General features: G+C 42.0%; 1 protein-coding gene across 5 annotated transcripts in view; it reads left to right on the top strand.

The window, feature by feature from the left end:
• The window catches only part of RGL1 (ral guanine nucleotide dissociation stimulator like 1), a 53,184-nt gene that overhangs the window by 15,138 nt on the left and 23,072 nt on the right, over positions 1-14,974 (top strand). For 2 of the 5 annotated variants that reach the window (XM_066192215.1, XM_066192216.1), the window contains 2 exons: positions 4,022-4,230; positions 9,534-9,611. In XM_066192215.1, the coding sequence (XP_066048312.1) occupies positions 4,022-4,230; positions 9,534-9,611 (287 nt within the window). Of the gene's footprint in view, positions 1-4,021; positions 4,231-8,845; positions 8,964-9,368; positions 9,453-9,533; positions 9,612-14,974 lie in introns of those variants that run through there. The other 3 variants (XM_066192217.1, XM_066192218.1, XM_066192219.1) reach the window with 3 other exon arrangements.

The following is a 14,974-nucleotide window of genomic DNA, read 5'->3' as shown; positions in this document are numbered from 1 at the left end:
TTTTGTGGCTGTTTGCCTGCCCTCCAGACAGATACCAGCCAGGCTGTGAGCTCCGAGGAGAAAACAGGAATGCCTTTTGTGTCATGGTCATGGAATTAATTGGTCCTGGAAACTCTGGGTCGCTGCCAAGAATGGGTATTTATGTGCTAAGAAAGGAAAGGAAAAGGGCGGGGGTTTGGAAATGCAGGGATCCCTCTCCTTTTCGGAGCTTAGGAAAGAGTTCATCAACTTGTTTTGGCTTTTGAGTTTGGTGCAGTCAGTCTGCAGAGTTATGGTGGTTGGTTTGTTTGTGTGTGTTTGTTTTTTGTTTGGTTTGGTTTTGTTGTTGTTTGTTTTTCTTAAACAGTATCCAAAATGAGGAAAGGAGAGTTAGTGGGGAGAGTTCTGTGGAGAGCTTGTATTCCTGGAGCTTTTAAAGTCCAATCATTGCATGATTTGATTTTTTTTCCTTCCCCCCCCCCCCCCCCCCCCCCCAGGATGAGTGTAGATATTAAAGATATGTGTCGGAGAACGTGTGTGTAAGGAAGCAATGTGAAAAGATACGGTTAAAATCACAAAGAGCATCTAATTCCTACTTTCAGAAGGTTAAAGCAGACTCGTATTTAGACAAATAGTGACAATCTTGATTAGAGTGCTTTATTTTGAGCTAATGTACAAGTTACTGCACTCCAGGCACATTTATTCCAGCATAGGGTGCCTGTCCAGTAAGTTAATAAAAACAGAGTGGAAAACCCTCCATCTGGAAAAGCTGTAAGTTTCAACGAAAGTGAAAAGCATTTAAAAATCTGTCAAAGTTGGTGAAAATGCATTTAAAGTGTTAGTTAGATGCTCCTGAAAATAACTGCAGAATTTCTGAATAAAACAAATCTTTAGTGAAGTGGTAATGTTTCAAATGTCTGAGCCTGAAGAATATTTGCTATCTCCTTTTCTTGTTGTTCATCCCAGTTGTTTTAGGGTTTTTTCCAGTCGGCGTAATAAAAAACAAGTAGGTTGGTTTCATTCCACAGTTCTCACTTCCAGAATCTCAACAGATAATATTTGCATTGGAAAAGACCTGCAGAGCAGTGGGGGGTTTTGGGTGAAAGCAGTTGTTTCCAGTGATGTTTCTAAGACAATGACTGCGGTTCTGTACGTCTGTTTGGGTAGCAGCCTGGTTCTGTACTGATCAGAGTTTTAACTTCCCTCTTTATCTTGAGTCTCTAATCCCTCTTGCTAGGCTGTGGCATTTGTTGAGGCGATGGTTTATAGTTAATTTATATTCCCACTGGAGCTTAACAGGTGGGAATAAGCTGGGAATAATTTGGACAAAGCTTTTCAGCCTGGATGTGTTTTGGTGTGCATGGAGCTCTCCCTGTTTCAGCAAGAACTGTGTACATAGGTCATGTTTTGTGCTGTAGAACTGTGAGATGATCACCTTAAAGACAGTGGGCCCCTCTGAAGGTACAGCATTGCCGAGGGTTAGTAGAGTTGTTGGAATTATCAGTACACACACAACCTCAGAAAAGAAGGATTTGCGAGGGTATACCTCAATTTAATCTTTCTACATTTGCTTTAGAAAGAGGCTGTCTGTCTTGTAGGAAGCTACGTGCTCATCACTTTCACTTGCTGATTATCAAGGTTATAACCTGTTGCCTGAAAAATCAAAGTGGGATTTTAAAAGACATAAATCAGACTATAAAATGCCATATCTGTTTGTTTTAGGGGACCAAGAAAATGTTACCGAAGCCCTGAAATGTTGAGGTCTCTGTTAGACTGCTGGGCACGGTGCTGAAGGAGACAGGAGCTGGAGAGCTTTATTTGTCCTTTGGATGAACAAAAGGGTGCAAAACTGGTGTCATTTGTTGGTACCACTAACAGTGCGTGGTCACCGTGCACCCCTGTCACAAACTGCAAAGGGCTTTAGGAGCGTTTTTTCCATGGCAGTGAGTAGGGTGTTCTTCTGAGCAGAGAGCTCTAAAGCAAACATGGAAACTCCTTTGCCTTTGGGTAGCCTGCTCGTGTCAGTGAAGAGATGCCCTCTTGATTAAATCCAGGCTGAGCAGTTTCCTGTTAGCGTGAAACTCAGCCCACAAGGTCTTATTCTCAAAGCCTGTTATTGAGCTTATCTGCCAAGTCCCTTTTCCTTTTAAACTTACAGGCAGAGTTGCTAAAATAATACGAATACAAGCAGTCCCAGAACTCTCACAATCATTTCTAAAAGTTTGATGTTTTGCTGACAAAGTTTTAGGTATTTCAGGAACTGGGTTGGTTTTGTTTTGCTTTGGTGGGATTTTTTGGGGGGTTTTGTTTCTTTTTAGCAGTCTCCCAACGTGATGTCTTGAGGAAGTTGTAGTGTTGCAATTAATGGAAAATTCTGTGCGTGTATCCGTCTTGGAAACAGATTCTGCCCTTGTTTTGAATATACTTAGATGAGTGAACGGGAGGGTTTTATGTGCCCTGAGTAAATATGCCTGTAAACCATTACACTGTGAGTGGGGCAATCTGCTGGATCAGAAATTAAGAGTTAAATACCGTGGTGCAGACTTTCTTCCTTGTCTGAAAGTGATTGTATTGTGTAACTAGTTATTTTCAAAAGTGTATCATAATTGTTAAGATGAAGAGTTAGCAAGAAAATTGCAAATTTTTTTTATCCAACCAAGTTTTGCTTAAGGAAAATTTGAATGTAAGAGAGTTGCATATCCTGCTAATAATGTTTCTGTAATGACAATGTCATACATAATTCTAGATACACTTTCAGTTCATTTTTAAAATTCAGGTATTTCCAGATGCATCTTTAAGTCAGATATATTACAAGTTACACACCTTTTAAAAAGCCTTAAGATCCATGGAACAAAATGTAGCAAAATATTTCCCTGTCTAGTCTGGTGTGGGTTTGGGGTTTTTTTAAATACAGACAGTAATGTTATGTTTTAATGTTGCAGCAAGGGTTTGTTGGATCTCATTAAGCTGGGAAATGAGATAGCAGAGCTTTGTAAATAATATTAGAGACAGAACTTTAGAATGATGTTAAAGCCATCTATATTGTTTAAAACTGAAAAGGATGTCTATTAGAAACAATTCCAAAGCAGTGGAGGGTAATGATGTAAATAGGAAGTGGGTGGGGTATCTCTTTTTTATTATCTTATTAATAGATTATTTTTTTCCTTTGTGTTTTGTCAGTATCCTGAGCCAGGGTTGGTAGTGACTGTCATTAACATGCTGTCTTTGTGCCCTCAGTATCAAGGTGTTTGAGTAAATACTGGATGTTTTTTATTTATAATCCCATTTTATATTCCACATACTTTACAAAACAGGATTTAAAACAGTCACAAAAATACTTTTCTGAACTGTCCTCTAAATAATGGCATAATTCAAGGAAATGTTCTCTCAGACTTAAAGCAGGCTGTAAGCATTTAAAACAAATGCTGCTGAAAAACATACCAGACACAGTCCCAAACCTTAGATTTATGGACAAATACTGTGCCAAGTGGAAACTCCAAGACAAAACTGGAATGTTAGAATGCCTTGTTTGTGAGATGAGTTTGACACCGTCCTTACAAAAACATCTTGAAATGTTTTTGCACCAAATGTGTTCCGACCTTGGGTCCTGTGTGACACCCCAAAGTTGGTTATTTTCAGCAGGGGAATCACAAGTGCCAGTGCTTAAGTTATGGTCATTTTTCATGTTTATTCAGAAGTTAAATGAAACACTGAATTATCACTTTGTTCCCTTCAGTAATGTTACTATCTGTGGGATAATGGGTTGTCTTTTAGATAATATTATATGGTGGAATTGTGACTTAACCTGATTGTGGTCACACTGTAAAATTTTTTTTGAGCATGTCAGAGATATGTTTTAAAATAAAGTTACTTAAAAACTTCATTATTTGATAGAGCATTTGGTGCTTGGACAGCACCAAAAATTGACAAAATCATTTAGTAACTGGTGATGGCCAATTCCTGTGCAAAGATAGGGTTTTATCTATGTTGGGAATCTGTCTCCTGCCTGATTTTTGCACTTTGTTTTTGTTTCCTTTTTTAGGGTGAAGGAGACCAGTTACCCCCAGAGCACACTGTTAGACAGTATGAAACATCCAAGATCAGGGCTATAAAAGCTGGAACTTTGGAGAAACTGGTGGAGAACCTTCTCACAGCTTTTGGGGATGCGGATTTTTCCTACATCAGCATCTTCCTTGCAACATACAGGGCCTTTGCTTCTCCCAGAGCAGTGCTGGAACTTCTTCTGGACAGGTAAGAGCCACTGCTGTGCAGTGGGAATGGACCCACCATTTACATGATGGGAAAGTTATCAGGAACTTCCTCCCTTGCTTTTAGTGGGCGTGGATTTAATAACCTATTGTCAAGAATAGTGCAAAATCCAGAATTTCATCAACATCCAGTCTGTAAATGCATTGCTGCTCACATCCCAACACTCATCAAAGCATAGGTAAGGAAAGTGCACCATGTCTGGCTGCTAAAGAGCCCAGCTGGACCAACACAGCAAAATTAATACAAGTTTTCTCCCAAAAACCCAACAGAATGCATGGGCTGCAAAGTCATACCTAGAATAGATTCCAGAATTTTGTTGGATACCAGTGTTTTCTGACCTAGCTCTTCTGTTTGGGGGCTGCTGGTTCAGAACGGGGATTGTACAAACACATGAATTTGCTATCCTGTCCTATTCTGTCACATGAATATGCAGCCATCAATTTTTGCAGACAGCCCAAGAACTGCTAAGTGTTGTAAGACTAGCTTTTATGGTCAGACTGTTAAATCATGACTGCTCTGTCTGCGTAAATGCTTGGAGCACACAGCATTTGTTTCTCACCCTAAATTCTAACTGAGACACGGCTGGGTCAGGGGTGCTCTTATTTTGGGAGTGTCATATTTGTTGCACTTTCGAAATCTGTGATTCACAGAAATGGCTGCTCTGGCATGAGGCAATTAGGACCGAAAAGTCGCATAAGAACTCCTAGGGTTTCATTTTGGCTCTCACGCTAGGTAGATCAGGAGCAAGGCATGGATAAATTATCTGTGCTTTCCTATCTGAAAAGGATAATCCTGGCTGATTTGTAGGAATGCTGTCTGGCTCAATTAGTAAAGGCAATAATAATAACCTGACGGTCAGGTAAGCGGTCAGCTGAGAAGAGAGCAGCCATCCTGGAGAGCAGTTACAGTTACATTGACTGCTCTGTGCTTTATCTCTCAGTCCAGCCCAATTCTAGTTCAGAATGTGAGAAATGATAAAAATTGACAGTGGATACGTACAAGAATATAAAGACATTGATGCTCTAAGGAAGTTGGCCCTGCCCTCCTCCTCTCACCCTGATTTAAAGAGGTGAAAATGTCTGGAGAGGGCAGGAAAGCCCGGGAGAACTGTCTCCATAGACCAGAACTCTCTCTCTTCTGAGCCCAGTTTTGATCTTGCTGGCTTGTGTACCTCTCTGAGCAAGTTATAATACCTCCTTCAGAGGAATGGGCTGCCTGATCTTGTCAGCATCATCCCCATCCTTTTATAATGCGTGACAGGATCCACAGGAAATCCTAGGAGGTTACCACTTCCTTCCCTTCTCACAAATCAGAGGAGGGTAGTGCTTAAGAATCCATGTATGTTTCTCATGGCTTTTTGCGTATCATGGATAATCTAGAATTTTATGGCTTGGGAGAAAATACAGATTAAACTTAAGATGTAAAAGTCAGAATGATTTACATGTAATTGAGGAATATGGACTTGTGAAGAATAGCAGAAGTTATAAGGAAAAAAATTGGAAAAAAAATGTGTAGTAATTGATTTTAACCAGCTTGGTTTTCATCTCTAGATTAGTTGAGAATAAGTAACCCAGAGCCTGCATTCTTGCAACTTTGTTTTTAGTGACACTTGTTAATATTCAGAGTACAGAGGCTAACGTGGGTGTCAGTGCATAATTTGTTTTGATTTTGTGCCAGTGAAGTAATAATGTAAAAGGCAGTGTCTTAAAAAAGGCGGCACAGTTTTGGCGTTTGTTGTCAGTTTCAGTTTCATTTGAAGAGCTTGAGCCCTGTCTCTTGTTCTTGGGGATAGAGCAGGGTTATGGAGTAAGGGAACAATTAGGAGTGCTGAGCTCTTGTTGTTTGGTCCAAGGGAGAACAGTGATGATGTGACCAGATCAAAAAAGGCCCTTCCAGCTTTTTACAGGTGAGCAGCTCCATGGGAGAGAGGAGGAGGGAACAGCATCACATCATCTGCAGGATATTTTATTTAGTAGGGACATACTCACTGGAAAAACTTCCTCTGCAATGTATCTGTGGAAGCTGGATCACCCTCAAGCCCAGTGCATTCAATTTATGCTGGATTTGCTGTGGGTACAGTGCTGCAGAATTGTCTAATGAATGTGTTGGACTTGCACAAATGCAGCTTACACTAAAAGTCCTGGGACTCTTGGGAAAACGTCCTGGGAAATGTGCATATCCTGTACCCTAAGTGTGTGGGGAAACACTCATTTGATGCTGTCTGCAGAGTATCCTGTCCAAGCAGTGCAGTGCTGACTGAATTTGGGGCAGGAAGCATCTCTGGTGTCCGAAAGCAGGTGAGGTGCTCTTCCCTGAGCCAGGGAAGCAAATAAAAAAGCTGATGCTGTGCTTAAGAGAAACTTTGGTTTTAGAAACAGTTTTAGAAATCTGGTTGTTGCATTTTTTTATTTTCTTTCCTCCAGGACTTCACATTACCCTTCTGCTTTTAATTAAATTTGAGACAGAAGCCCTATTAATTTTTTTAACCAGACTCAGCCTATAAAGGTTTTCTTCTACGATAGATTAGAGGTCACTAGACAAAATCTTGAGCATGGGCTGGTATGCTGAGAAGTGGGTGGGAAGACTCGTGTTTCCAAAGCTATTTAGGAGTAATTGAACATCCACATCCCTTTAGCATTCATGGGAGTTTGGCATCTAAGTGCAGCAGACAGCTCTGGAAATCTGCCAAGCTTTTAACACTGTACATTCTGATATTTTGTATTTGGTACAAGTGGGCAGGGAGAGTTAGAAGAAAAAGATCCTGGTGGCATTTTGATGTGGAAGCCTTCCGTGGAAGTTCCTGGAGGGAAGGAGAGCGGCTCCTCCTGGCCCTGGATGTGGGGGTACAGTGTGGTGCCTTTGGTATTCCAAGGGGGGTGTTCCAAAGTGTGATGGAAGCCAGAGCTGGTCAGCTGCACAGATGAGGTTAGAAGGAGGCCGAATTCCTCTCTCCCATGATGGATTTTGCCCTGATAACCATATTCCTCAGAAGGGGAGCTGTGCTGTGCTTGGCACGGGCACAGAGAAAGTAGCAACCAGTTCCAGTCTGGAGCAGTGTGCAGAGGAGGGAACTGAGATTGTTTGGTGGGGAGTTGGAGCTGGGTAATGACAGCAAAGAACGAGTTAGATTTATGTTTACCGTTCATTCCTTTTGCAGGAGGATGGTTTGCTGGGGGATAAACGGAGAGCATGGGGAGGTGGAGGGGGAGCATCCAAGGAATGGGTCCTGCAGTAGCAGAGCCACACGTTTTGGGACAGCACTTTGTGGTGTTTGACTCACTGCTGTTCCTGTAGTATCTGTTATTTAGTTTCCTTTCCCTTTATATTAGGTGGCTTGTCTACTCAGCTAGAGAAGTGATTTCACTTCTATGACTCCCTGTGTGGAGGATTCAAACCACCTTATTTTTCCTGAGGGTCTGGCCTTCCAAATTGCTTGTTTCAATGCTTACAAGCTTACTTTGGGCTTTGTGTGGGGCCGTTGCAGAGACCACCTTTTCTTATTATTCCTGAGTTATTCAGAGTATTTTCCTCCCTCCCTCTTAAAAGCGATGCAGGGATGCATTTTCCACTCTTCTTTTCCAGCATTTAAACATTCAGTATTACCCATTACATTCTGGTCTCATTTGCTTAGTCAATCCGTTTGAGTGCAGTCTGTGACTTCCCAAATGCCAAGCAAGGCTGAAAAGTTCTGTGGGCTACCAGGATCCTTTTGTTTCTCTTGTCTCTTTTTGTATGCAAAGGATTCCTACAAGACTGGGCCGTGAAAGGCTCTTTGTCCGGGAGCTGGTGAGAACAGAGTGCTGGAAGGCTGCAGAAAGGCTGTTCTTTACATCGGTCGTGTTATTAACTCCTCCTAACCCGTATTTAATGACCTGTTGTTCATGGAGAGATGAGAGGGAGGCAGGGATTTACATCTGGCAACATAAGGAAGCGTTAAATCCTTCTCCAGTTTTGCACAGAAAACTGCCTGCTCTTTATTGCCGTCTTATGGATTTCTCCTGTAAAGCTCAGCTTGTGTTCTCTAGTGGGATTTAAACACAAGTGCCTAACGTTCTGCAAATACGTATTTAATATTTCATGCAATAGTAGGACAATGACGTTGGGACTCATCTCAATAATTTTTCCTCAAAAATTATCTGCAAGTTTTGAAAGCAGAATATAAAAATTTAATTAGTAAAAAAAATTTTCCCTAGGAGGGGGAAAGTGCCTTTTGTCTACTGGGTGAGATGTGTTTTAGGCATCTTTTACAGAGTAGATGCCAGTGGAGAGTGAAATCCTCTCCCTTTAACAACAGGTCTGTGATTCTTATAACACGAAGCCTTAGACCGATGCTTGAGAGGAGCATAAAGCTACCATCAGTTCATCCATTGAAAGGTTTTTGGATGAGTTTGTGACAGTTCTGACATGAACCTTGAGGACAGAAACAGCTCACTGTGTTTGCTCTGGCTGATGTTACCGGGTTGTTGTAGCACAAGCACTTAAGGATGCACTTGTTTTAACTCTTCGGATTAATTGAGATGGATAAACTAAACAGATAAAATCAGCTTGTCTTATTCTGGACAGTGTATAATTGTTCACCTTCATCAAACCTGCCTGTAGGGAGCCATAGAATTCTTCATGGATAATTATGGAGCTGCATATCTGAAACAATGGGCACTCCTGCTGAAAATGAGGTGCATGATCCTGCCTGCGAGGCACTGGGTTGTGCCTTGTAGGTAAAAGATTTCCCTTTGGCACTGTTGGAGTTGTGCCCACGGTTCCCTCTCTCCCGGTGGTGTTTTCACAGCATCGTGGGCTCTTCTCACTGATATCGGGAGTTTGGGCGCAAAGTGTGCACTTGTCACCTAGGAAACCTTGAAATAACACTTGGAGCTGTTGGGAATGGCAGGTGCTGGAGACACAAAGCTGTATTGGGGAAGGTGGAGGTTGTGATACAGTCTTGTTGCACGCTGGAATATTGCTCTGGGAAAGGATGGAGTGAAAACAGGCAGAAGGGACTTGGGGCTGTGAGCAAAGACACTGTTTTGGTCGATTCCTCCTGGGTGCAGGCTACTTTATATAAATTAACAAATTAGGTTGGAAGATACTGGCTGTTTCTTAAGGGTGTTTTCCCTCCTCAGTGAAATAATCTTCAGGGTCCTTGATTCTGCCTACTTGTTAAGATTCCTTGTAGTTTGAGCTGGAAGCGCTTGTAGTTGTTTATGGTGAGTGTATATGAATGGTGCAATTTGGGATTTTGCTTTTATTCACTAGAGTTTCTTCTAAACATGCACTTCCTTTTTCAGGTTTGGAAACCTGGAGACCTCAAGCCATGGAGAAGTGGCAAACCTGAATTCCTTGGAATCTGAGATGGTACTCAGGGCGTAAGTATGGATTTGCACTGTGGAGCAGGCCCCAGACAGGATTTGGTCTTGGAGGAGGATGTGAGCAGCAGAGCTGTTGTTTCCCTTGAAAATTTATAGCACTGTTTGCATGCTTAAACAAGCTTGTGGAAAGGCCAAGTACCAATTGTCTTGTAACATATCCAGTAATGCAGTCCAGGCATCTTTTGCAGGGTCGTTGTTTTGGAATTAAACATGAGATGAACACATCTAGGCTAACATTTTGCTGATTAAACAAAGAAGGAGTGTTTGTTTCCTCTGCCTTATCTGTGGCAGTAAGTGGTTATTGCATATGAGTGATTTTATTGTCATTACAGCAATGCCTGCAGAGCAAAGCTGAGGGTGACTCAGGCAACGTGTGTGCGCATGGATCTTTTCCATTAGTGCCCTGTGATTTACTGTGCTGCTTTTTGAGTGAAATTTAAATTCTGAGGTCATCTTCGTTTGCAAAAGAAATAGCAAAGCAGTTTTGAAGTGCAGTTTAAATGAGAAAAAGGCGTTTTGGCTATCCTCCTAGAGTTTTATCTTTAGACATTGGGTGTAAAATGTGCCTCAGGTCGTCAGCATTTGTACTTTGACATCTGTGGTTTGCATGCACTGTGGCATGCATGGTTCTATTTGATTACAGAATGAAGATGCTTGATTCTTGTCAGCATTACTGGCTTTCTGCTCCTCTTGCCCCATGGGACCTGACATAGGGACTCAACCCTCGGTCTTTCCTGGCTGGTAAAATATTTTGCTCCCATTTTGCCAGGAGAGCTCCTCAAAGAACAGCTGGTATTAGAACTTGGTTACAGGCACCAAGGAGGCAGCCTTATGTCATGGGTAGAAGCAATAACAGACAGCCAGTGGTTCCCACACTTCCATCCAGACTGAGCTCTAGGGTCTCTTCCAGCTTTTGGGCAAACCTTTTGACGTCCCCTGATCTCAGTCATAAAACATGAGCTAAAGTTTTCTGCAGAAAGTTATTCCTGCAGAATAGCTGAAGGATTTATACTGGGGGTGAGGAATTAATTTCACTAGTATAAACCATGGTGGGATTAATCCCCCAGCTGCCTTTTTGTGGACCTGGAGGACTTTGATGGTGAGATGGAGGGAAAAGGGGTGAAAGGAATCTTGATGTTACTTGTGTCACTTGTGCTTTGGGCAAAATGCATCAGTTTTTAGTTATACCTGCAGGCCAGTGTGCAAGCAAATAACATTTAGTAGGAGAGTGTTTTGGTTTGTTTCTTTGTTTGTTTGTTTTTAGCGGAATAATTTTCCTCCTGACATACATACAGTTTACCAGCCTTGTCAGTTGCTTCCTGCTACATCAATGCTTTCTTCCCTCTTGGCACATAACACCTTTGCACAGCCAGAGACGGACAAATGGATGGAGCCTTTGGTTTTATTCCTGTGGTAGCTCAACTTCTGGTGAATTTTCTGACAAATTTTTCATTAATGTAGGTCAGAACAGCTGATTTTGATCCTTTGGCCTTCGTGAGATACTTTTTATGTGTGAATTTGATCTCTTTACTCAATCTGTGTCTATAAAAAGTTCAGCAGTGAAGTTGTCAACAGAGTTATTTGTCAGATATATATACATGTTTAAACAGATCCCATATAAATATGAATTCGCATTCCTTCCCTAAAAATTTCCATTGCTTTCAGTTGCTCTGGCTACTTGTCTCTTAGATAGAATTAATGGTATCTGGAAGGTGTTTGGCTTTGTAGTCCTGTTGTGAATCATGTACTTCTGGCAGTTCAGGTTTTTTCTTGTCTGGGACAATTCCAATATAATTGCATTTGCCCTCTTTTCTCATAGAACAGAAACATGATCTAATTGTGCTCTTGGTTTTATGTGACTTGGAGAAATAGGAGGAAGCAGCAGTAGAGCCTTGTTATTTCTTGCCATTAACTCTGTATTTCTCAGAGGGAAAGTATCTCATGGGGGAGCCTGTGGTCTGTGGCCAGAGACCTTCTGCATTCATCAGACTCCTGTTGTGACAGCTCAGAGGCTTTAAAAAGCCAGTTGGGCCATTAGAAGTGGGATGCAATTTAAAGCATTTCCACTGGTTTGACACAAAAAATGCTGCAGAAGTTAATAACAGCAGAAGGAGAGTTTATGACTCCTTAAGTACCTCATGGAGCCTGGGGAAGGAGGGGTAGCAAAAACTGAGGGTATGTGTGGAAGGAACACTGTCCTGTGTGGTGCACTGTAAACCCACAGGTTTGTGTTGAAATTCTCTGTTCTTTTTGCACTTGTGATATAGAGGTGTGATGTATTTTGGGGAGAATGCCTGATGTTAATAATCTATTATGTTTTAAATTATGTGAATATTCCACTCGGTGTTTATGTACCTGCTTCAGTGTTCAGAACCTGCAGATCCTGAACTAGGGCTTGAGCACATTTGTGGCACAGCCTTGTTAGAAAGGCTTGTGGGAGGTTTAAGCCTGCCTTTCTGTTCCCAGATCCTGCAGTGATTCCACACTGCTGCAGTGATGTTACTGACCCAAGATCACTTCATCTGTGTTCAGATACATACCCTCCTAGGACCCATTCTGCAAGGGGATTTTCTCCTCTTCACTTGAACATCATTCCTATCATTTCTTGGGCTGCTGAAGTGGTCAAAAAATTGTATTTTTCAACAGGGATCTGACTTAATTACATCTAATACGTGATTTAAACAAAAGCGCTGTACTTTACAAAATACCTTGGATTTTAGAGTTGTGAGTAAACTCATCAAAACCATCAAAAGTTTTGTAAGCTTCAAACAACCTGCCTTTTTCGTTCCCTCTCAGGACCCACCTTAACTTGCTTTCCACACTTCTCACTACTTTCACTCAGTCAGACAGTTCATGATCACAAGTAACAGAAGAATGAAGTCCAGAAAAGGTCATATACTCCAGCTTGTGTTTCTAGAAATGTGATGCTGTATCTCTGAATTGTCTGATAAGAGAGTTTAAAGGAGTAGCTTATTTGACCTTCTGCCTCCTATAAGTAATTTCTTTGTTCTTCCTGTTACCATATCAACAAGATTGCCTTGTGCTATGTCTCACGCTGCATGTTTTGGTGTCCAGGGGTGACAGACTTCCCTTCTCACTGTAGGTTTTTTTGTTGTCTGTGGAGTCTTCTGTGTTCTTTGCATGGCTTCTGTTCACATCCAAAAAAATGTGTAACACACCAAGGTGTGTGACAATTCAGAACAAAACCATAAATACGTTAAACATAAATGAATTATCAGCATGATCAATTGCATTAAGATTTAAAGAGAAATTAATAACATTTCTACTACAATTCAGTTATGTTCTTGCCTTTTGAATGAGGTTGTATAGTTCAGATGTGTTGTTTGGTCACCTGATGAAAAGCAAATGAGGAAAGAAAGAAGCAAAAGGCAGTTCTCTCTCTTACTCATGTCTGATGTGAAGGCTCGTTGCACCTTATCAGGCAGAGTCATGGGACACCTGGATGGGATAGTCACCTCCTCGAGATCTTCAGCACCTTCATGTATTCTGGGAAGGGGGTCAGCAAGCCAAGCAACTGATGCAGTGTGGGGCCTTCAGCCCTCCCCAAATGGCCAAGTGTATTGCCCAGGAGGTGGAAATAATGCTTTTGGTGATAGGACCTATCACCTGATCTCTCTTTGGAGCAGACCAGTTCCTCAGTTAACTGTTAACTCTTTTAAAAGGTTGGGTTTTCTATGCAGGGTGTTAGAAACACCCTGTAGAACAACTCATGCCATTTTCCTCCTCTAGTGAAGGACAGTGTTAATTTTGACTTCTGGGCAATCAGTCCACTTCTGGCAGGTAGCTGCTCCCAAAGCACAGGCTCCATGAATTTAAAGAGGTGATGTATTAAAAGAAGGTTGACGTGGAAGACCAGGCTGAGGACTGGAACTGAGAAAGGAACATAAAGCCTTCACAAGCTAAAATACTGTAGCTGCTTGTACCTTCTGGGATTCAGTGGCTCTGCAGGATCCTGAGATGTCTCTGGGTAGTGTGAGGGTCCCAAGCCAGGCCATGGCACTGCGATCCCTTGCTGAGCCTGTGACACCTGAGGAGCTGAGGCAGTGCATCAGTGAGAGGTGCTGAGCTGGCTGCCACCAGGTCTAAAGATTTGTGTCAGTGCAGTTCCCAGAAGTGATTCATTCCTGCCCAGACACGCCAAAAGCCACCCAGGCTGGCAGTCCAGGCTGGCGTGCAATGTTTGCATTTGGGGAAGCCTAGTTCAATGTTAACTGAATCTAGTTCCTGGGAGACCTTACTCAAAAACACAGGAGTACAAACCTGGCATTACCTGCAGGAAAGGTTTTTCAAGAGGCAGTTGCCATGTTGGTCTGTGGATTTGGACCGTGATTATTTGTTTGTTTGCGTTCCAGAGGTCTAACATGAGTACTGCCATGGCTTTTGAATCCTTGAGTAACAGCAAGAAGTCCTTTCAAGTCTCCTCTTGGACTACAAGGCTGTGGTTTCCTTCTGTTACTGGCTTTGGTGGTGCTTTCCCTCGGATGGATGACAGGCCACAGAAATGAATCAAAATACTTGGGGCTTTTTCTCTTGTCTTGAATGTCAGCTCGTAGTTGCATCTGCTTTATTATCAAAATGTGAAATTTATTTGTTATTAAGGCTTGGAATCTGGCACAATTGGAAACCGCAGACAAAGCAACTTGAAGCTAAACTGAAACCTTGTTTCATTCCAGAGCATTTGGGGGAAATACTTCAAATAGAGAAAATAAAGGAATTATTCAGTGACCACATGGCATGTCTTGCGTGTTCACCTCTCCTCTTCTGCATTAAAATAGCAAATACCAAAACCTTTGGTGTAGTACCACAGCATTTGGAGTTTTTCATAGTGACAGGCAAATATTCTCCCATGGCTTTTTGTGCATTTGGATCTTCCTGACCAAAAACTTGTCTTTTGGTTCCTTCTGAACCAGACAGTCCCACTGGAAAACAATGTGCACAGTTACAGCACTGCAGAAGTAAAACTGGGCCTGAAACATTGTTCTCCAGGACGATAGACACCAAAGGAATGTGAGACAAATGGAAGAAAATTGGCTGGACGCTTCTGATGCCTGGGAAATCCATGGTGGGGAGCAGTTAAGATACATTTGGGAGAGCAACAATCATTCATTCCAGTAGAGCAAGTTAAGCTCAAACAACATCAGAAACCAGTGTGGTTATATAAGAAGCAGAGTCAAACACAGGGCAGTGGAAGAGTGGGAGAGTTATGAAAACAACCAGAACCAAGCAGAAAAGAATAATTAGAAAGAAAAATAATGATTGGCATCTCAATTAAAACAAAGAGCAGCTGGCAGAGCTCTTCACTTAGCGGCTTCACGTGCGTCCCAGCAAAAGTCTCCCAC

This window comes from Chamaea fasciata, unplaced genomic scaffold (genome assembly GCF_029207755.1).
Source record: "Chamaea fasciata isolate MVZ Bird 193981 ecotype frontalis unplaced genomic scaffold, bChaFas1.0.hap1 SCAF_10, whole genome shotgun sequence".
Taxonomy (NCBI): Eukaryota; Metazoa; Chordata; class Aves; order Passeriformes; family Sylviidae; genus Chamaea; species Chamaea fasciata.
The sequence above is the reverse complement of the archived record's forward strand: the minus strand, read 5'-3'. Positions and strand labels throughout refer to the sequence as shown.